Source organism: Daphnia pulicaria, chromosome 7, assembly GCF_021234035.1.
Source record: "Daphnia pulicaria isolate SC F1-1A chromosome 7, SC_F0-13Bv2, whole genome shotgun sequence".
Taxonomy (NCBI): domain Eukaryota; kingdom Metazoa; phylum Arthropoda; class Branchiopoda; order Diplostraca; family Daphniidae; genus Daphnia; species Daphnia pulicaria.
The window spans coordinates 13,686,840-13,708,722 of NC_060919.1; the positions used below are offsets into that span (position 1 = coordinate 13,686,840).

A 21,883-nucleotide genomic window follows, 5' to 3' on the forward strand; every position below is an offset into this window, starting at 1 on the left:
CTTCTTCTTTTGCCCGTCGTTCATTTGATCGAACAAGAAAATGGGAAAAGGCAGGAATTAGCGTCAACACAGTCGTCCTGTAGCTCCTAGTACAAAAACAGGAGCGGGAAAAATACAAATAAAAGTTGGCGGCTCGAGTGTCGGACGGATATTATTGCGGGTCGTGTCGTGGATTTTTGATCGGAAATTCCCTTCCACTCCGAAAGTGGACGGGAGAGATGCGCATCTTGTTGTTTTTCACGCAGCAGCAGCTGGCCCTTTTGTTTTGGGGCTCTTGTCAAGTGAATGGCTGCGGACGCGACTCGTTGCCCCGTCGGGGGGGAAGGAGCTTTCAACGCCCAAACTAATGGCCATTTTACGACCAGACGACAACCGGCGTCGTCGTCGTCGTCGTCGCCGCTCAAACTGCCAATGGGCCTGACACACGCAGACAAGGCGTCGACCGACGTCTAGTAGCAACTGTCTCACCCCCCTCTCTCCCCCGTTGAAATATTGACGACAGTCGGAGGGGAATAAAAAATAAAATTCTATTTAGGCGGTTTTTCAATTCAGATTTTTGTATTTTTTTGTAATTATATTTACAGTCGTGTTCGTGTCAAATATTCAAAAAAGGTGAAATCTTCCAAAATGTTATTATTTTTAAAAATTTTATCCACAAATTTGCTGTTGAATCGAGAGAGAAAGAGAGAAGAAACGAATCGAAATGTGTTAATTAATTGTGCCAACTGGTAATAACTCCTATACACACACACACACACACACGAAGAAAGAAATATAGAGTTAAAGAAAATTGAATTTTGGTTTGAAAAAAAAAGAGGTGATAAAAAATAAAAACACGGCAATTAAAATTACAACAAAGAAATAATTAAAAAACGAAAATTTTCAAGGTAAAACTCCAGCGCCGGCCAACATCCGCTGGCTGTAAAGCGAATAAGGATGAGTGGGGTAGTAGCTGGGCAGGCCGGCCAAACTGGCAGCAGCCGCGTACGGGTTGTGGTGGTGATGGAGAGAGAGGAGGGCCGGATTGCTATTGGGGGGTGGTGGCGCTCCGGCTGTCGGCGGTGGTGGCCCGGCCGACGTTGAAAGTGGCGAGTGTTGAAGTGCCGACTGCTGTCCGCTGCTGGACAAATGTTTGCTGGAACTGGCGGCGGCAGCCGTGCTGTACGGGTGGTAACGGGCCATGGACAGGGGACTGAGAGGCGGAGTCGGATAAGTCCGGTGGAGGGCGGCGGCAGCCGAGGCGGCCAACAAATGGGCGCTGTGCGGATGTAGCGACGGATTGAGCAGCTGGTGGTGATGGGGATGAATGCCTCCCGGCGAGTAACTGGACGACGACGGAGAACTCAGCGACGGCTCGGCAGCAGCTGACGACGTCACGGCCGGCGGTACTGACAGACTCGTGTGGGTGCGGAGGTGCTGGAGCAGCTCCTCGGACGACGGGAATCGCTTGCCGCAGTAATGGTCGGCCGCGATCCAGTTGCAAACGTACGGCCGCAATGTCAGCAGAGTCGAGTCGGAGGCAGAGGCCGGCGTGACGATGGTCGACGGAGTCGACGTGCTCATCGACAAACTGGACGACAGCGCCGCCGTCGAACTGGTCAGGCCTAGGCCGCCACTGCTGGAACTGCCACTGCTGGACGTGAAATGATTGGCGGTTGTTCTCGTCATGTGATCGCACTGGGTGCAACCAGCCGGGCAATTACTGCTCGATGTCATTGAAGCAGTTGAGGTTGTTGTTGTTGTGGCTGCTGGAGAAGAAGACGAGTTGTTGTTGTTGTTGTTGTTGTTGGGGGAATTTGAAGATGAAACGGCGGTGCTGGCCGCTGCTGATGCCGGGCTGCTGTTTGGACATCCGGTGCAATAAGGATCGCGGCAAATGCCGGCCGACTCGCCTCCCGCTTTGCTGGACGAGGAGGTTTGATGTTGTTGTTGCAATCGCTGGCCGTAGGAAACGGCGCTGAGCGCTTGTTGGTAGCTGGCCAAGGAGAGGCCCAGCGAGACGGGCACGTGATGTACCGACGGATATCCGCCCAAATGGTGGGCCACTGCTGCCGAATAGGCCGGGTGTCTGAACGCTCCCAGGGCGGCGGCCGTGGCGGCGTCTAGGCCGGCCAATCCCGGGTGGTGGTAGGGGCTGAGCGGGTGGTGGTGATGCCCAGTCAAACTGCCAACCGACAGCGGCGACGGGAAAACGGGCGAGGGTCGGTGCTGGTGGTAAGCGGCCAGCATCGATTGCTGGATATCCTTTGACAACTGATTTTGCTGTTGTTGTTGTTGTTGCTGTTGTTGCATGGCCATGTCCAGAACCATGCGCTGCTGCTCGACCATAAATTTCGAATCTTGTTGAGATTGTTGTTGCTGAGAGTTGTTGTTGTTGTTGTTTGAAGGTGAAGTGGCCGACGCCGATTTGGTCGACGGACTTTTGAATCCCGATTTGTTGCTGGACGATTCGGACGATTCTTTGGCCGACTCGTGACGGCCATAAGGATCGAGATACTGTTGTTGTTGTTGGCTTTTTGATTGCGGCGGAGTCTTCCGGCTGGATTTGTCGCTGTTTGCGCCAGCATCGGACGAGTGGGCGAGTTTCTTCGACGGTTTGTCGCTCAAATTTTTGGTGACGGAAATGGACGACGAAGACGACGACGACGATGAAGAAGAGGACGACAATGTTGTTGAGGTTGTTGTTGACGGGGTGGGATCGGCCCCGATTTGGCTGCAAGTCTGGGCCAGCAGAGCCAATGGACTCCTCTTTGAATCCAGCTGTTTAATTTTTTAAACAATTTCCCATTTAGAAATGAATTTCTAAAATTGATTTTAAAAGAGAGTCGAAATGTTTACCGTAGTGGTGAGATAATCCGGCTGGATGTATTGGTTAGATCCGTTGGTCAACATGTTGTTGTCGTTGTCGTTGTTGTTGTTGTTTCGATGCGTTATAGAATCAGATTCCAACACTTGGAGCATATCCGTCCGTCCTCAATTTAATGGGCCACACTAAAGCCAAAGTTGTACGAAATCAAAACTTGTTAATAGAACACAGAAAAACACGTCCGTCTGGGTGCAAGTCTCGACTCCAACTGACGCTCCTCCTCGAATAAAATGGAGTTGTGTGCTGGTCGCCCCTCTCTTTTTTCGGGGGGCCGATGGTGTGTGTGTGTGGGGTGGTCCGTCCCTTTTTGCTATATTCTCCGCCCGCCCGCCCGCGCACGCTCCGTGGAGAGCCTCGCCCCCATGCAGCGAGCAGAGAGAGAGTCTCGGGTTTATCTCTTATATATATACTACGCGTCAATCCAACAACATTTCTGTACAGAAACAGAAAGAAGAAGAAGAAGAAGAAGAATGGATTGATCGGAAATGTGTGTGTGTGTGTTGTCGCCCGTTTGGTGGCGCGATATTCAAACCACCGACAGCCCCCACCATCTCAAAAAGAAAGAAGAAGAAGAAGAAGAAGTAAAAGTTGTGGTTTCTGTACCACCCAGAGCGCGAGTGATGATGACAGCCGCACATTTTTACAGAAAATTCTTTTTTTTTATTTTATTTTTTGGCTGGAGAAGAAGAAGAAGAAGAAAAGACCCACCGCTGACCAATCGGCGAGCGACGGGCGTCTCCTTTGGGGGCCCTGTCAGACTCCACGATTGAATCACTTCTTCTTCTTCTTCTTTGATTTCAAACTGGGCAAAAGTTTCGGTACACACAACTACCGAACCGCGCGAAACGGATCTATTTGGTTGTGTTTTTCCTCCCCAATGGCGGCAACAGTCGCCAATTTGAAACAATAAAAAGAAAACTGGGCGAATACGAAAAAATCTTGGAATAAAAATATTAAAAAGGGGCGTCCCAATAAAGCGATAAATCTTTTTCCTTCTCCAAAGATGGGGGGAAGAAGAAGATAGATATGGTGTACATATTTATATGATATAACGCAATAAAAAAAAAGAAGGGCCTTTTGAGTTTTTTATTTGTTGCCGCTTATATTAGACGACGAGTAGTGGTGGTGTAGATCTAATAGATGTCGCTGTGACAATTCCTTCTCTCTCTCGTATATATCCTCGAGGGTACACGTACCAATAAGTGCCGCCGCCGCCGCTAGAGAAGAGAGAGAAGAGCTGGGAAGGAAATGGGCGCGGAATGACGACAGTAAAACATCAAAAAGATGCCGAACCGCCGCCGCCGCCGTCATCTTGTCGCCGCGTTATTGCCCCCACTCTTTTTTTCTTTTCTTTTTCTTTTCTTTTTTCGGCCATTTCATCACACACAAACGGGCCGCCAGCGCCCGTTTGTCAGCGATTAAATGAGCACTTGTCTCCTCTATCAAATAGGTGTGGTGATTTATTTGAATGATACGACAAGCAGCGCCACCGCTAAAAGTCATGCCATCCCTCACTAGAGTCACTGGGAAATCGAGTGGGAGGGAGGTGGGAAATTATCTCGTAAATTATTAATGGAATTAAGAAAAAAGGATCGACAGACAAGTGGCGGTTAGAAGAAGAAGAAGAGGTTAAAGGTTCTTATTCCTCCAGTCAGAAAAGAGTATAGACACCCGCCCACCCGCCGCCGCTGTGGCGGGTCTCTCCCAGCAACAACCGCGCCATATAATAGACGGAAAAGCTGGTCATCACATGGATGTGCTGCTGCTGGACCGTTGGATCCCCTTTTGATTTGGGAAATTTATGACTTTCCTACCCCAACGACTGAAAAAAAAAAGTTGATTATTCCATTCGCCTCCTCCCCCACCACCAGTCCAAAGGGGGTTGATTATCGCTCAGGGTTTCTTTTCCCCATAGCAAGAAATGCTAATGTCTTTTCTTGAGTTGTTTTTTCTTCTTCTTCTTCCATCCAGTCGTCGCTTTCTCTTGTGTTTTGATTCACGACGCAAAAACAAAAAAGGGGGGAAGCCGAAACGATGGCACTTAACAACTCCTCGTTTTTCTCTGTGTGTCGGGAAAAATCGTAAATTACATTTTTTTTATTTTTACTAGAATACAAAAATAAAATACGACTGGCGACTTTTTTTCCAAGGGGAAAAGTTATTTATATGACGGCCGTGATGATGAACAATTTTTTTTTTCAAATATTTTTCCTTACCAAAATGGCTAATGATTTATCGGCCGTTTCCCGCAGTGTTGCCACCTCATCGCAGTAGTAGTAAAAGAAGAAAAAACCCATTTCTCTTATTAACTAGAAAACCGTGTTGGGCCGTCGTCGGAGCGACACACAAGTCAATTTCAAAAGAAGAAGAAGAAGAAGAAGAAGAAGAAGAAGAAAAGTTTTTCCCGTGGTATCGTTCAGTGGAATAGACGTGTCAATCCATCTTCCGCTTTTCTTTCCCTCGTTGCTGGGGGGCCTTGACGAGATGATGGATGACCTTTTTTCCCGTTTCACATCCGTCTCGTTTCCACTGGTGCGTGGGTGGCGCAGCATTTCCACCCCCCTCTTCACCGTGCAGTGCAGGATCGATTGTTTGCTGCGACTGTGGTATAGTCTAGAAAAACGTGTTTGATCATTAGGTGGTCAACAAACGAGCCGATGGCGTTATAGACTGGGGCAGGCCAAAAAAAGGAAAAATGAATTATTATCGTACATATCCCCCCTCTACTCCTTTTATAATATTATTATATTCTCCGTTTTGATGTGTAACAACTGTGAAAATGGGGGAAAAGATTTATTGAAGCCAGCGGGGGAGAACCCAACTAAATTTCATCACTGCCATAAAAATAAATAAAAATTTATATATGAAAAAGAGTAAGACACACAATCTGCGAGTTTTGTAGTGACACGTTGGTGCCAGAAGAATTTCTCGTCTCTTTTATTTCCTTTTGGAATTGGTGGAATAAAAATAAAAAACAAGAGTATAATCAGAGTGGGCCATATAAAAAAAGCCCCCAAACTGCCATAAAAATCAAAAAAAGAGAGATAGCGCGCGGACGACGGCCCTTTTGTGTTTTGTTTCGGGGCTGGAGATTTATTATAGAGCCGCGCTCGACTATCGGCTGATGAAGAATTATTACGCCGCCGCTCGTCATATTATATTTTTGTGGGTGGCTGCTGCTGCTGAGATCCCCCCCTCTCTTTCTCTCTTGTGTGTCTTCTGGTTTGTCTCCACTATCTCCTGCCCGGTCTACCCGGCGGCTTCAATAATTGATGTGTGTGTGTGTCGGTCGGCTTCTTGACTTTTGTAAACTCACGGGGGACTGGCCGACTGGTCGGTGCGGCTATTAGCCATCAACAAACGACGACGTTTTATTTAGATTCTCTACTGCTGCTGGATAGGCCAAGCGCACGTCTGTTTTTCCTCTTGCACAGCCTAAACAGAAACACTGGCCGGCCACGCCACACATTCCCACCGGCCAATAAGACATTAGCGAAATGAGACGTGCGTATATATACGAAGGAACAAGAGACAGTCGCCGCCTTTTTTAGATTTCTGATAAGAGCCGACACCGCCGCTTTTGATCTGCCGATTTTTATTGTTCACCCAAAAATGCGCCTGTCGTTGAACTTTGCTCCTAACCCCAAAAAATAATATAAAAATGGTGGAAAAAAGAAGAAGAAGAAGAAGAAACGTCACCTAAATCATGTTGTTGGTGGCCCCCCCGAAATAAATAAAAAAGGAGAAAAATCCTTATGTGATCCGCACACAGCCGACAACAGGGCCATTTACACGCACATACATAAACATCCCAGTCAAGTATATATATATGGCTCCCCCCCCTCTCTCTCTCCATGCCGGGCAACAATCCTCTCTCTGTGAAAAGAAGGAAAAGTTATAGTAGTTATATATATTATAATAATATATGTGGGCAGCTTAACAGCTCGACAGGGGGGCTGGCTGCTCTCTCTCTCTCTGCTGGGCACACAAAAACGAATAATAAACTGCCTCGTTTTGCTGTGTATGTCTATGGATGTGTGTACAGCACGCACGCCGCCGTTGCCGTTGCCGCCGCCAGTCGTCGTAATTCATTTGGAAAAAAAAGGCTCGAGGCTTTTATTCTTATGAAAACGCAAAAATGACAAGGATGAAGGATGGCCACCAAACACGGTGCGCATCCATCTCTCTCTTTTTTCCCGTTTTTTCGTGAAAAAATCTAACGATTTTAGGCCAAGTCAAAGTCAAAGTCAAAGAAGAAGAAGAAGAATGAAAAGTTGTTGCGTGGGTAGTTGTTGCCTAGAACCTTTCAACATGTCAATTGTGTGTGTCGTCCTTTATTTCCTCTTGTGTGTGTTGAGACAGCCCAAAGCTGCTGCTGCTGCTCCCCCATCCATCCATCCATCCACCGCATATTATCCATCGTTGGATGGAAGGAGAGAAGAGAAGAGGGTGGTGATGGTGGTGGTGCTGTCAAAAGACCATGTCAAAATAAGCTGTTGCCTTTGGGTTGCAGGCGACATGTGAGTGGGTTGGTGGGGCGTGATGACGCTGAATCTGACAGGTTCTCCTCCGTCCGACTATTTTCATCTCTTTTGCCTTTGATAATGGACTTTTCTCCTTCTTCCCCCCCTCTCTCCTGTCGGCTGACAACTGTCACCTGTCAAAAAAATCGGAAAAAGAGAAAAAACTTCTTTTTCTATATGCGCGTCGTCGTCTTTTTGATTGCGCTTGGCGCCGTGTGCCATTGCGACACGCGGGAATAAAACCGGTCCTGCTGGCTCCTGTGTGTGTGTGTGTGTTCCACCTTTTTTTCTTTTTTTCCAGTTAGGAGCCGCCTCCTCGTTTTGACAGTCGGTGTCTCTTGTCTCTCATCATCTTTTTCTTTTTCTTCTTCTTTTTATTTCTTGACTTTTACCTGGGCGCGCTCGAGCTCACCTTGTCATTACCGGACTCCACCCACTCGGCGCAATGGACGGACGGCCGCCGTATCTCTCTCTCTCTCCCGTGTGTTCCAGAACAAATAACATCCATTAGCGCTTTTTTTTTCCTTTTTTTCTTCCATCGACGCCCAAATGAATTTTAATAAAGTTGGTGGGCCTCGTTTCCGCCGCGACTCTTTTGCTCCCGTTTGTTTTTTCAAAAGTAAATCTTAGGTACGTTATAGTCCATCGAAAACGACGGGACTGCGTACATGTCATTAGCGTTTCGTCAGACTCCCGTCGACTCCAAGGCCACAGTCACCACTCAAAGTCCACAGATTACACACACAAGGGAGAGAGAGAGAGAGAGCCGGAATTGTGTGCGGAAGGAGGAGGTGGAAGATGATTATTATTAATCATCATTTTTCCAGCCCCCCGTGTTTTACCCCTGGATGGACGTAAGAAATGGCGACTAAGTATACAGAGAGAGACCAACGGACATTTTCTCTTGTCCTAGCGGGACGGGAAAAAAAGAAAAAAGGCCGGGCGGCGGCGGCGGCGGCGGCCATAAAAACCAATTTTTAGACATTTAGAAATGGGATATCAAACATAAGGAGAGAGAGAGAGAACAGAAAGAAAGAAAGAAAGAAAGAAAGAAAAAAACATTTAATTTTATGGAGATGTAAATGGCGGGAAGCGACGCATTCGAAACAGACACACAAATAATAAAACAACCCCAAAAAATAACGTTGCTGGTCAAAATCGTCACCGGCATTTTTCCAAATCGGCAATAAAGTCTCGACTCAATTGCTCGTAAAAAGAAATGCCATAAACTTTTTTTCTTGTGAAAACAAAACAAAACGACCAGCAGCAGCAGAGAAGAAAGAAAATGACCAACAGGAAATCACGTGTGGCTCACGAGAATCGCCAGCGGCCGGCGGCCCATCCAATAAATTGTCTCCCATCCGTCCGTCTATAATTTTCAAAATTCCCGCCGCCGCTGCCGCCATGTCCGACAAAATGTTTTCCCAATAAAAAAGTGAAAAAAGTGAAAAAAAAATCCTACGCGAAATTGTCCATTTTTTAAAACAAATAAAATGACGTCATCGTCGGTTGGGTGGGGGGAATTATTGGCGAAGATGACGTGATTTTGTGTGTGTGCCGCTCTGCTGTGGTAATTGAGCGTGTCATGGAGAAGAGAGAGGGGAAGGGGGAGAGACGTGTCACGTACACACAAGACACACACACGCACACACATGCAGTCAGGCAGACAATGAACGATGTCGTCGTTGATATAAACAGCTGACAGCTACCAGCCTCCTCCTCCTCCTTCTTCTTCTTCTTTTTCCTGGTGGTGTGTTCAGTCAATAGTCACGTCCTTGTGTAATATAAGAGAAACGCTCTGGTGGGTGGGTGGGTGGGTTTGAGAAGGTCATGTGGAGCTGTCGCTTTTCATGACGTCCATTGGCTCCTCTTTTTTCTCAAAAAGAAGAAGAAAATGGGGGACGTGCGCATCTCCTGTAGGAGATAAGGAGCCGAGTGCCGACACGGGAGACGTTGATAAACTACACGGCAGCTGATGGCTGACTGGATGGCTGGGTGTACTCGAACGGGAGCAGCACAGCGCATTGATTTATGAAAGTCGAATGGAGAACAACAGGGGCGACGTAATGACTTTGAGCATCTCTTTTTTGTACTTGACGTGTCGTGTTGTCTCCTATCGAAATTTTTATTTTTTTTTTTTCAAGTTGAATTTTTAGAGATGGCGCAATGTCGTAATTCACGTTGTTTTCGGTTATTTCGCGACTAGCTCGTGATTTATTTGACGGGCCCTGCGGTTTTTTCTTTAACTTTTTCTTTTTTTTCAGGTTTTTTTTGGGTGGTTGGGTTGGGTTGGATTTGATGGATGGAGTTGGGCCATTGTGTTTGGGGGGGCATGAAAACTGAGCAGACACGAAGGGAAACTGGCAAGACAAGACACAAGATGGATGACTGCCGAGTGTTAAAAATAGTTGGTAAGGAGTACAAGGAGAAGAAGAAGAAATGCAGAAATTATTGATCTGGAAAAGACAATTTCCCAGTGGCAGGTTCTTTTTCTTTTTTCTTTTTTTGGCGTTGTCGTGAGTTGACACATCCATCTTTGTCAGCGACTTGTTGTTTTTCCTCCCATTTGATATCGCGTGTGCTCCTTTTGTCGACTGCGACAGTTGCAGCAGCAGCGCCATATCAGAAAGTTGAGAATTTGGTTTTTCCCCTTTTATTTTTCTCTTTTTTCCATTTTCATTTTCTTCTGACCGGTTTTTTTTTTATAGAAGCCGAGTGATGGATGGGCACGAGCACAACTGACGGGCATCGATCCATATTCTTCGTCTTTCTAACTTTTTTATTTTGTATTTTCTTTTTTCTTTTTCTTTCTCGGTTCGATTTCTGGTTGTTGTTGTTGGGTAATTGCTTGAATTTCCCCCTCATTTGCATGTGACTATAGTCGAGAGCCGTGGATCAATGTCGGTCGGCTGGGCCGGAATTTGTTATTCACGACGTGTCTCTCTTATACCAACATTTGACTCTTGTGTTGCTGCTGCTGCTACCGCTGGGCCAAGAGGAAATAGAAGAAAAAGAAAAGAACTTGTCGATCGATTGATGTTTCACCAGATATCACATCCAGCGGGGACTATGCGGAGGGACGACGTTGATGACAGGCAGCAGTGCCATCCATCCTGCCGCCCGTCTCTTCTTCTTCTTCTTCTTCTCTGTGTCCTCGCTGTTGGGGAAATGATGAAACAGACAAGTCTTCCTCACACACAAAGATGGATCGACCCTTTTCGTCCTTTTCGTCCTTTTTTCTTTTTTTCCTATTCGGTCGTCACGGAATTCCATCACCATCCATCAACCCCCGGAAGAAAAATCTTTCGTTTCTTGTTTCGCCGCGTTTATTTCAAAAAAATTTCTAAAAATGTTGATCGGCGCAAAATGTCGTTGGCGAATCAATGGGCGATGATTATTGGCGTGATTTGCTCCACCCACACAAGTCAAAAGAAGAAGAAACGGCCGAGGCATTAACCTGTCAGCACCGGCCATGATTTATCGACGAAAAAAGAAGAAGAATTATTATTAAAAAGCAGCAGCAGCAAAGAAGAAGGTGGAAATCGACGACGGCTTAATAACAGGAGTGTGTCAGGTCCAAGGCAGTCATTAACCTTGATGGCCTGCCCCTTTTCTTCTTCTTCTTTCCTAGCTGCTGGGCACATGACAAACGACGCGCGCGCAAAAGAAACAGACGGGCCAGCAGCCCAGCCAGTCCAGTCCGCCCTTTTATTTTCCCCCCCATCCATACCCTTTGGAGTAGTAGTAGAGAGAGAAAAGACAGGCCGATCCATCACTTTGGGTCGTCGAGGCCGCCGCCAGCAACGACCCGAATGATGTACGACCGACTGACTGACTGACTAGAGAGGAAATAGACATCGGGTGGTTGCCGGGCTACAAATAAGACGGATGGATCCGCACTAAAGGGGAAATTCTTCTTCTTTTTTTTATTATTTTTTTCGCGATCCATCAAATGTTTTGTACTTTTTGTGTGTGAACCCGCAATGATCAAATTGTATGTGCGGTGTGTTGAGCGTTGGAAAAATAATGGCCCGGTTGGTGTTGTTGACCTTGTTTTTTTTATTATTTTGAATTTGGCGCCGTTTCAAACTGCCGAAAAAAAATAAATAATCAACTCACAGAGATGAGAGGTGTCGTGCCAAGAGAAGAAGAAGAATAAGAGACACACATGTGGTGGACGTCCGTTCGTTCATCGTGAAAAAGAGAAAAGAAAAAAGACAAGTGGATGATGACGCCTTTTGTGCTGGCTCATCGCTCCTCCGACTCACTTGACGTGAAGATGACGGATGAGTTTGTACTCCAACAACAACAACACCAACAGCAGCAGCAACAACCTTGTGGGAGCCATTGGGCCCGAGTGTCTGACAATGTCGACAGCCAATCAGTCGCGCGTCATTTCACGACGTCGTCGTTCCCCCAAGTAGAAGAAGAAGAAGAAAGTTGGGCGCAAAGTGGAACAGACTCACTTTGCTCGGCGTCAGCAACTTCAAAAACAACCAGAAAAGAAAAAGAAAGAAAAAGAAGTTTCTTATATTTTTTTCCTCGTGCGGACGGCCGCGCCCAGGGGACGGCCATGTGCGTTCGCCGATGGGGGGGATGCATTAACGACGTGGCGATGGAAAGACATCAGAGCCGCCGCGACGGTAGCGGATGTGTGTGACGTCACACACACACAACCAACAGAGTCGATAGAGTCAAAGAAGTTGCCGACACTTTTTTTGCTCCTGTTTATTTTTTCCGCCCGTCCGCCCGTCAGCAGAGATAAGAGGAGGACAAAAATGACACGCCAGAAGCTCCTGCTGCTCCTGTCGATCCTGCCTTGTACACTACACAATATGTACATTCTAGTAGTCAAAGAGAGGTACGATGTTGAGCACGAAAGATATGAGGAGAGAGACGCCTAGTTTCTTTCGAGTGCGTGACGTGACGGGTGGAAAAAGAAGAAGAGAAAAAACGGGACAGCAGCAGACGATCCATCATTCCGACGGCGGCCAGTCGATTCATCATTCCGGCGGACTTGTTGCCCCCGTCGCCTCAAGGTGCCGTGCCCGTCTCGTCCTACGTTACAATTTGGCGATATGGCTCTCTCTCCTTCCTTCTCTCTTTTATTCTAACCACCCAACAACAACAGCAACAACAACAACAACAACAACCCGAAACATGTTATCAAGGAAAGTATAGCGGCGGCAGCACCAGAGAGAAGAAGAAAACCATCAGTCATGGCCGGCTTGACATTCGGTCGTGTCTTTCTCTACTTCTCTGCCAGTCTGGCAGCAGCTCCTTTTGATGATCCCCCTCCTCTTACTAGCTGGAACTGGATGGCTGGGGCTGACGATCCAGGCGGAAGGATCGGCCGGACATGATGAATGATGAAGGGGTCGGGAGCCCCAGCAGCTCATTCTTCTTCTTGACTCGTTCGCTCATTTTTCTTGACTGCCGCCCTCCCATTCTCTTTTTTATTTTATTTTTTGATTATTTTTTCGCCCACAGTTTCTTCTTCTTTGCTGGCCAACAACTTTTTCCTTCTTTTTTATTTGGTGGGTGGGTGGAAGGGATTGCGGTGATGGATGGACACACTGTGTTGTGTTTGATCCAACAGAGTGTTAATGATGGCCGTCCTGGTAGAGCCAAACTAAAAACGGCTGCCGGCTGTATAGCCTACAGTCCTACAGTCGAGCGGATGTGTATCAGCTGATGCGGCCCATTAGCTCATCCATCTCGGGTGTAATGAGCAGCTGACACACACACACGGCCAGCCAGCCATTTCCCCCCTCTCTACACTACTCCGCTTCCACACCCAGACATGGAAGGTAAAGGCAATCACGGCGATGGCGGCGGCAGCGGCTTGTCATCAATCGAATGGTTGGGAAAAGAGAAGTGCATTGGGGACCTCCCTCCTCAATAATAACCATAAAAATCATCAAAATCAGAAGAAAAAGAGAAAAGAAAGAAAAGTAGGAGGAAGACTAAACAGTAGCCGCCGCCGCCAATGCGCCACGACTGGCAGTCTCAGCAACTTGTGACGAGGGCAGACAACAGACAAACTCAGTCGGCTCCTGAGCTTCGTCCCTGCTGGACGTGTACGTGTTCTCCTTACCACCAACCCCTTTGACTCTCCCAATAAAAGTGTCAATTGATATTTTTAAAAAAATTACAATTTGGAAAGAAATAAGAAATAAGAAAAGTGTGCGATTTCTTCCCAGCAGCAGATAATGCTTTCATCCAACGGCAATCCGTATTTGCGACCGGAATATCTCAACCCGCCACCACCCACCACGGTATGACATTTTCACGTGATTCTATACTCCAAACTCACATGACCCAAAGGGGTCGCGTCTAGATCAATCCAGTTTCTTCTTTTTTTCTTTCCATTTTATTACGGGGCTCGGCATTTTTCTGACATTTTTTTATTTTTTTTTCGACGGATGATCCAGATGGATTCGAAGAAAAGTCCGTTGGCTCTGCTGGCCCAGACTTGCAGTCAAATCGGAGCAGATCCTCCGGCCGTCAAGACGTCGTCGTCGTCCACTTTATCGTCCAGCGGAACAACAACAACAACACAACCAACAACAACGGAACGCAAGAAAAGTGAAAGCAAAAGCAGTCCAGTCTTGTCCGTCGACAATAACAACCGATCCAGCGATCCGGCAGTCATCACTCCAACGACAACAACGACTAAAAACAAAAAGAACAACAACAACGAAAACAACAACCGACTGACGCCAACGGATCGCCGATCGAAAAGCACTTCACCTAAAAACCCCAATCGATCCAGCGGTGGTGGGCCAGCAGCAGCAGCGGGCCAGAATTTATCGTCTGCTGGTCCCCCGATGGATCACCAATCACCGACGACAACGACGGCGGCCAGTGTGTCAACAGGATTGATGAGTCACCTCCTCCTACACCCGTCACAGCAACAACAACAACAGCATCCTTCCATCCATCCATCGTCTCACCACCACCACCTAATGATGGCGGCAGCACTAGCCGGATCACCCGATTCATCTTCTTCTTCTTCCGTCGCTGCCTTGTCCCTTGCCAACAGTTACAAATCCCTGATGGCCGCCGCCGCCGGAATGGGCGGTGGACCCTACGGCTCCCCTTATCCGCCTCCTCCGCATTCATCTCCTTACGCAGGAGGAGGAGGAGGTGGGGGTTACGGTCCGCCTCATCATCCGTCAGCCATGGATTTCGGCGCCTACGCCAGTGCCTTGAATGCCGCCAAATCTTCCTCTTCCGTCGCCGCCGGACACAATCCTTTTATCCCCACATCCACCGCCGCTGCTATGATGAGCGGCTACTTGGCCGGCCATCCGGCCGCCGCTTATTCCGCCGCTCTCCAGCAAGCCATGCAACAGCAACAGCAACAACAATATGGCAACGCTGCAGTCAATCGAGCCGGATCCAAATCTGATCCAAATCCTCCGTGTCGTGATCCTTACTGCACCGGATGCCCAGCCAACAACAACAACAACGGACCACCTTCGTCGTCAGGAGTTCACATGGTGTGCACGGCCGGATGCGGTTTGGGCGTCCAATGCGACCACCTCAAAGTCCCGATTTCTGCCCAGCACTTGATGATGTCGTCGTCCAGCCCCGGCCCGTCTTCGCCGCACAACAACCGGCCGTACGTTTGCAATTGGATCGTGGGCGACAATTATTGCGGCAAAAGATTCGGCTCATCCGACGATCTCCTCCAGCACCTCCGCACGCACACGAATCTCTCGGCAGCCGCGGTGGCGGCGGCCAATTCATCGGACGGCCCAGTGAGCGCGGCAGCTTTCGCTCATCCATCGGCCCATCCATCATCGATGATGCGGGCAGCCTATCCGACTCCGCCCCTCAGTCCATTGTCAGCCGCACGTTATCATCCGTACGGCAAAAGTAATCCGGCAACCACACAACAACAGCAGCAGCAACAACAACAACAACCGAGTAGTCCTTTCCCGTTCCATCCGCACCATCATCCGGGAATGGCGGCTGCCATGGCGCAGGCTATGGCCGCCGCTGCCGGACCTTACGGCCCAGCACCACCTCCGTCGACGGCATCACTTTTCCAGCATTTGAATCCGGCCCTTGCCCCTTACTACTCTCACCTGTCACTTTTCGCCCATCAGCAGCAGCAGCAGGCGGCCAATCAGCCGTCAGGTTCTAGACAGCAGCAGCAGCAGCAGGGTGTAGTCCTTCCGTCTGCGGGTCCCGCACCTCCAGGAGGAGCAGCACCGCCTTAATACAAAACTGGAACTATTTTGGTTCCTCCAAGTGTACAGCCCATCCACCCCAATTTGAGTGCGTGTCGAGTGATTCGGCCATTGTAATTTCGTTTTTCTTGTTTTGTTTTGTAAAAATAGTTTCGACTTTCTCTCCCGTTTGACATCCGTACCAATAAAATAATCAGGAAAATTCAAAAGGAAAAAAATTGATTTTTTTATAATTTTTCTTATCTTAACGGTGGGGGATACGTCTAACGGGCGGATGCCTGGGGCAGTCATCATCATCATTTTTGTGTATGCAGATGATGATGATGATGATGACGATGCTGATGTGTAATAAACGGCCGGAAAAGGGCGGTCCTTGTTTTTTGACGGCTGGCGGCCATGCCCGGCCATCTTCGCTCAATTTTCCACCGACAACCTGTGATCACCGCGCGCACAAACACACACAGGCGGGGTAGCAGGTGAGCGGCGTGCTGTGTGTGTGTCTGTGTGATGGATCGTTTCTTCTTTCCCAGTTGCTTTTGCCACAGTCTACTATTAGCAGCAGACGAAGAAGAAGAAGAAAGAAAGAAAGAGAGTTGCGCTCCAACCTGATGATTATAACCGGCCACTAATTAGGGAGAGAGACGGCCAAAAAACTGGAGCTTTCCATCCATCCATTCCCCCCACACACAGACAGACAGACAGATAGGTAGACGGGCGATATTTTCACTTTTTGATGTCGTTCACGCTTCTTTTCTTTTTCTCACCTTTAATATTTTTTTTTCTGGGGGAGGGGGGGAGTATTTCTCAGACCAGAAGAGAATTGATCATCGTCCGGCTGATAATATCAGCCGCGGCCAGACTAAATAATAATAATACATATATACACTATAAGGTGATATATATTTCTCGTCTGATGTATGTGGCGATTGCATGTTGGCTCGTACTCACATCATCACATTTTTCCGTCCGTTCGTTTCGTTCGTTCAGTGGAAAACAACAACCACACGACGTAGTATATAATTCAAGTGCGCACATGATAACAATTTGGTTCTATCGACCGCAAGTTTCTTTTTCCCCGAAATAAATTGGGAACGAGCACCAAAAACACCAACTTCTTTTCTTTTTCATTTTAGTTATCCAAATGTCTAATAAGAGTTGAGCGTGAATTCGTTCAATGGAAAGTTAATTTTCAGTCGCGTGTGTCGGGTGTATTTAATTTTTTTAAAAATGGACCATTAATAATAATATTTTTTGAACCAGACTGTGGGTTTTTTATATAAAATGGACCTTGGAATGAATTGAACAGAAGCTGAAAACTGGAAAAATAACGTAAGGGCGGGTGTAATCCTCGTTGATCATTCGGGATGTGTATTGTGTATTTTGTCTGGCGCGAATCTTGTATATCAAAGTTGATTGGAAGCGAATTGAAATTGCACAACAACTTATGGATCGTGGTGGTGGTGGTGTTGTTTGGTTCTCGGACATTGTGGGCCAAGCGGGAGTGATGGTGAAGGGGGATGGATGTATCATTAAAATGATTATATATGGAGACGCTGGCTGCTGCTGCTGCTGTTGCTGTATATATTTAAGGACAACTGGAAAAAGAGGAGCCCAGGAGCCGAGGCCAGGCCAGCCCCGCGCTTCGTCTATATATATATTTATTACATCTACCTGTATATTATTATGAGGATGATGATTATTGTAGGCTATTGCTGCCTGCGCCGAGCTACACACATGTATAGTTGGTATGGCTGTATATTGCTGCCGTGTATATTTTACCACACGAAAGGAGAAGAAGAAGAAGAACGGGGGGAATATAATCTAACGACGGCCCATTTCGTGTCCCGCCCCTTTCTAGTTTTAATGGTGATGATTTTCAATCATCCATTTCTCTCTCTCTCTCCCCCACCACTATCCATCCATCCATCGTTGATTGCTGTACATGCCCCCCCCCCCTTCTTATCCCGGGGCGTTTTTTTACGGGTATGAAATACACGGCAGCGAAAAAGTCGTTCTTCTTCTTCTTCCACAGCAGAAAAAACATATCCATCAAAAACACAGCCACAGTAGTTGCTGTAGTTGTTGTTGTTGTTGTAGGAGTGTGTATAAAGGCAGGCGAAACGGCAATCATCTCCCCCCAAACTACCAAACAGCCTTAGTAGTAGTAGGTAGTAGTAGAGAGTTGTACATCATCATCAAAGCGACGGCCGGGGTCTATATGTTAAGGGCGACGCCAGGCGTCTACTAGCTATCCAAACCCATCCATCATCCGGCCGGAATCTTTCGACTCTCACACGCACATGCTCTCCCCCCCCCTTCCACCTACTAAATAAAAAAAGAAATAAAAAAAAAAGAATCAAAATGAAAATTGCCATTTCCCAATCAGCCCGAAAATGGGAATCTCTCCGATACAATTAAACTTTGTAGAAACGAACATGTAACCCGAAAAAATTTGATTATTCGGGTTGTATTATCTGTGCCGGGAGATCGCGGGAGAGTGAATAAATGAGCCGGTCAAACATCATCACAGACAGGTCCCGTTTTCTTTTTTTTCCAAGGGTTTTTAATGAGCTCAAACCAAAAAAAAAAGAGATTTTGACGATTCAATTCACGTCTCACTCTCGTCTGATTCTCGCAACTGTGTCCTCTGTTTTGTGTCGTAACTTTTTTTTTCTTTCTCTCATTCCGTCGGGATAAAATAAACGAGGCGAGTCATCACGCAATCAGCCACCCACCGTCTCTCTACTCTGCCCGCTTGTGTATGTGTACACCTTTATATGGACGACGAGAGGGGGGGTGGGGGAGCAGAGAGAAAAATGTCGGCGCGTGATCAATCACCTGCCAGAGGGTTTAGGAGAAAAAAGAAGGAAAAACTTTTGACTTTGATTGACACACGAGCGACGGACGCGCGACGGGCAATTGAATTCCGCCCGACTGCTGCTGCTGCTGCTCGACATTTGGCGAAAGAAAGATGACGTGACCAAACTGATCCAGCAGCAATAGTAGACCTAGTAGAGACTCGTTTGAGAACCAGTTTGCCCGGTAGCCCGGTAAAGAAAAAATCACGAAATAAATTCACGATAGAAAAGAAAGAAAGAATAAGGGGTGTGGAATTTAACTGGAAAGTTTTAAAAAAGGAAGAGGAGGAGGAGGGAGAATAATGGGACAGGTCCATCCATGGGAGTCCAGAAGCAGAGCCGGGCAGCATGCACCTGACAGCCGACCATATGTCTTTCAATCACACGACATTTATCTTCTCTCTTCTCTTGTCTGTACTGTGAGATGCCAAGGGCTGGCGCGCTGTCTGTTTGCCTTTTGGTCATGTCCAGCCAAAAAGTCAAGTGGGGCCGGCCCTGCCCTTTCTCTCTTATTGTCCAGTTGCCGACGACTAGTAGAGAGCGGGCGGCAGCGACTTGTTATCATTTTCTTCTTATTTTTTGGATAAGGACGGGGATGATGGCGCGTGTCCTGTGTGTGTGTGTGTCTCTCCCGCGCGCCTGGACATCTATCTACACACACACTGGACGGGAAATTTTATTCAAACTCATTAATCTCGCGCGCGCAGGGGGGGACTCGTGTCTCGTTTGATATGCCCCCCAGCGCAACACATCAACTTGGACGAAATGTCCGTAACATTTCGTGACGCTTTTTCTCTTTTCTCCCATCAATTAAAAATAAAAAAGTAAAATGAAATCATTTCAACAAAAAAAACACACTGGAAATTCTCTGCGCTAAAATAAAAACGGGTTTTTTTATTTTACACGCGAGTCTCCATGACAACTTAATAACAATGGACGGGCGCGTTTGTTTATTATTATAACGGAGGCAGCAGCAGCAGGAGGAGGAGGAAGAGATTTTAAGCTGCGCCGTGGTGGTGATGAATGGGCCCCCGACGTCATTTTGGAACTGGGGATGAAGCGCGCCAAATTTGAATTACGAATTTGTAATAAGTTTTCAGATTCTACCGCCCGTAACTAAGGCTTTGACGTGGCACGACACTAAAAAGACGCGATGGATGGATTTGTGTATGCTGCTGGCCCGACTGTCGTGATGGCGCGTATACACATTAAAAACGGGTGGTTGGGTAGGAGCTAGGAGGGGGGTGGATGTAGCTTTATCATTTTGCGGGTTGTGTGTACACGCTGTGGATGCGAGTTAAAGCCCCTTTGGGTGAATTATGGGCCATTTATTTCTGGTAAAAAGAAAGAAGAAGAAGAAGAAGACGTGTCGGTTGCTATACGCTGTGTATGGCGGTTCTTATAAGGGCGGCTCGTTCGTTTTTCCAACAAGGAGCAGCCAAAGAGAAGAGAGAGAAAATATTTATAAAAATGTAGAAGAGAGGGGAGTGAATAGCTAGTAGCCTATAGTGCCTACAGTGGTGGTGGTGGTAGACTAGTGTACATGTGGGATAATATAGGAGAGAGCCATTTATCTTTTAGCTCGGTCGAGCCGACACCACCCCACCATTTCTCCCTTTTCTTTATCGCTGCCATATCATAAATCAAAGAACCTTTTTTTCTTTTTCTTTTTCTTTTTCTTTTGTGTACTGCTGTACTGCTGCTGGCCTGGCTGGCCCCCCCCTCCTCCTCTTGCACTACACATCAACTTGACTGGAAAACCTTTTCTTGATATTTATAATGAAATGACCTTTACTCGGTCATTGATCATTTCACGTCGAGCTCAATCGATTTTGGGGTTGCCAGCCCTTCATCTCTCTCTCACCTGCTGCTGTGCCCAGCCAAAACTACTTTGTACATTGTGTTGTTGTTGAGCTCTGTGTGTAAGGGGCCATAGATTATAAAGAATAAGGACGGGAAAAACGTTTAAATGCATCCCGCTGACTTGTCAACAATAAACCAGCAACCCCCCGGGTCTATGGGCCCCTCCATCCATCTTCACTCGAGCTGCAGCTAGCAGCTTCAATAGATGTACACGTGTTTTCTCTCTCTTTTTAAAAGAGAGAGTTGCTGGCCTGCTGGGTTGACATTTGTAGAGCCACTTTTGATTGATGGCACGGGAGTCGGTCTATCCAATGACATGATAACGTCAATCGCGACCCCGTTTTGATATCCATCAAAGAAATTCCTTTGTATTGATGGGGGGGACTTGAAACTGATGGGCCTGGGCCGGTTTTAAAATATTGACGAGCGACGGGACGTCATCGTTCATCCGTCAGTGCTGCTGCTGCTGATGATCATGTTCGCCTGTTCGGCCTTGCCGCCCATCCAACAGAATAATAATAAGAGAACTCGTCTGATTACGTCTTATAAATAATGTAAGACAGAGCAGAGAGCTGAGCTGAGCGCGGTGAGCTGTGTGTGTCTATATATCGATGGCAGCTGGTTTTTAATGAGCCAGATTTACGACTTTGTCTTGTTGGAAAGCCATGGGAGAGAGTTGTTGGCTCTCTCTACTCTACTCGCGCCGCCACGCAGGAGAATTTATAATACACACAAGGAGCAGCAGCAACAGCAGCAGGAGCGTGTGGCGCGTCGAGATGTATTTATATACATCATCATATCTATAATATACATCTACTCACATATAGACAACCAACAGTCTGAGAGATAATATAGTACACAAGAGTCTCTCGATCCACCACGGGGTCATTTGTTACGTCTTCATTTCGCCTGGCAAACTCCATCCATCCATCCATCTTTTATTATTATTATTTTCACATTTTTCCTTCCAGGGGAATTCCCAATTTTTTTTTTCTTTTTTCTTCGCCTTTGGTTCAACGCCAACAACAAATTCCCGTCGAAAAAATTTTGAGATTTTTCTTCTTTTTCTCTTTCGGGGGGGCTGTTTGTAACTTTTGAGAAGGAAATAACACACACACAGCAGCAGCAGCAGGAGCAGCAGCACACATGTTTGCGGGAGGATAAACTGATAGATAGCCCGACGACGTGTGTGTGTATACAGAGCGCATTGGCTTCAAACGATGCCGACTGCCATTAAAAAAGTGCCTTGTTGTATTTTATATGGCCGCGTCAGTGCTGCTGCTGTTGCTCTGCTGCTCCTGCTTTTTCTGTGTGTACATACGTAGCAGACCTTCTTCTTCTTCTTCTTCGCCGCTCCTTTTTAAGGGTATGCCATAACTTCTTCTTCTTCTTATTTTTTGGAAAGGTTCAAGTGGAACGCCGAGTCTCATTTTTTATTTATTATTGGACGTCGCTCAATAACATCACGGCGGGGGGGGGGGGGGAGGAGGATATATATGTGTGTCCAACATTTCTTGGCCGCGAATTATATATATTGACTCTTTCTCCAGATTTACTATTGAGCCTTTTATC

At 47.0% G+C, this 21,883-nt stretch overlaps 2 protein-coding genes across 2 annotated transcripts; one reads left to right on the plus strand and one right to left on the minus strand.

Moving 5' to 3' along the window:
* Positions 1–669: 669 nt before the first annotated feature.
* LOC124350574 (zinc finger protein Noc-like) lies at positions 670–3,220 on the minus strand. Its single transcript, XM_046801342.1, has 2 exons — positions 2,839–3,220; positions 670–2,760 (listed from the first exon to the last, which is right to left on the minus strand). Exons 1-2 carry the CDS (start codon positions 2,959–2,961, stop codon positions 883–885), a joined length of 2,001 nt encoding a protein of 666 aa, XP_046657298.1. The 5' UTR covers positions 2,962–3,220; the 3' UTR covers positions 670–882.
* Positions 3,221–12,156: 8,936 nt separating this feature from the next.
* On the plus strand, positions 12,157–15,799 carry LOC124350580 (zinc finger protein Noc-like). Its single transcript, XM_046801351.1, has 2 exons — positions 12,157–13,667; positions 13,824–15,799. The coding sequence occupies exons 1-2, from the start codon at positions 13,602–13,604 to the stop codon at positions 15,618–15,620; spliced, it is 1,863 nt and encodes a 620-aa protein (XP_046657307.1). The 5' UTR covers positions 12,157–13,601; the 3' UTR covers positions 15,621–15,799.
* Positions 15,800–21,883: the final 6,084 nt, after the last annotated feature.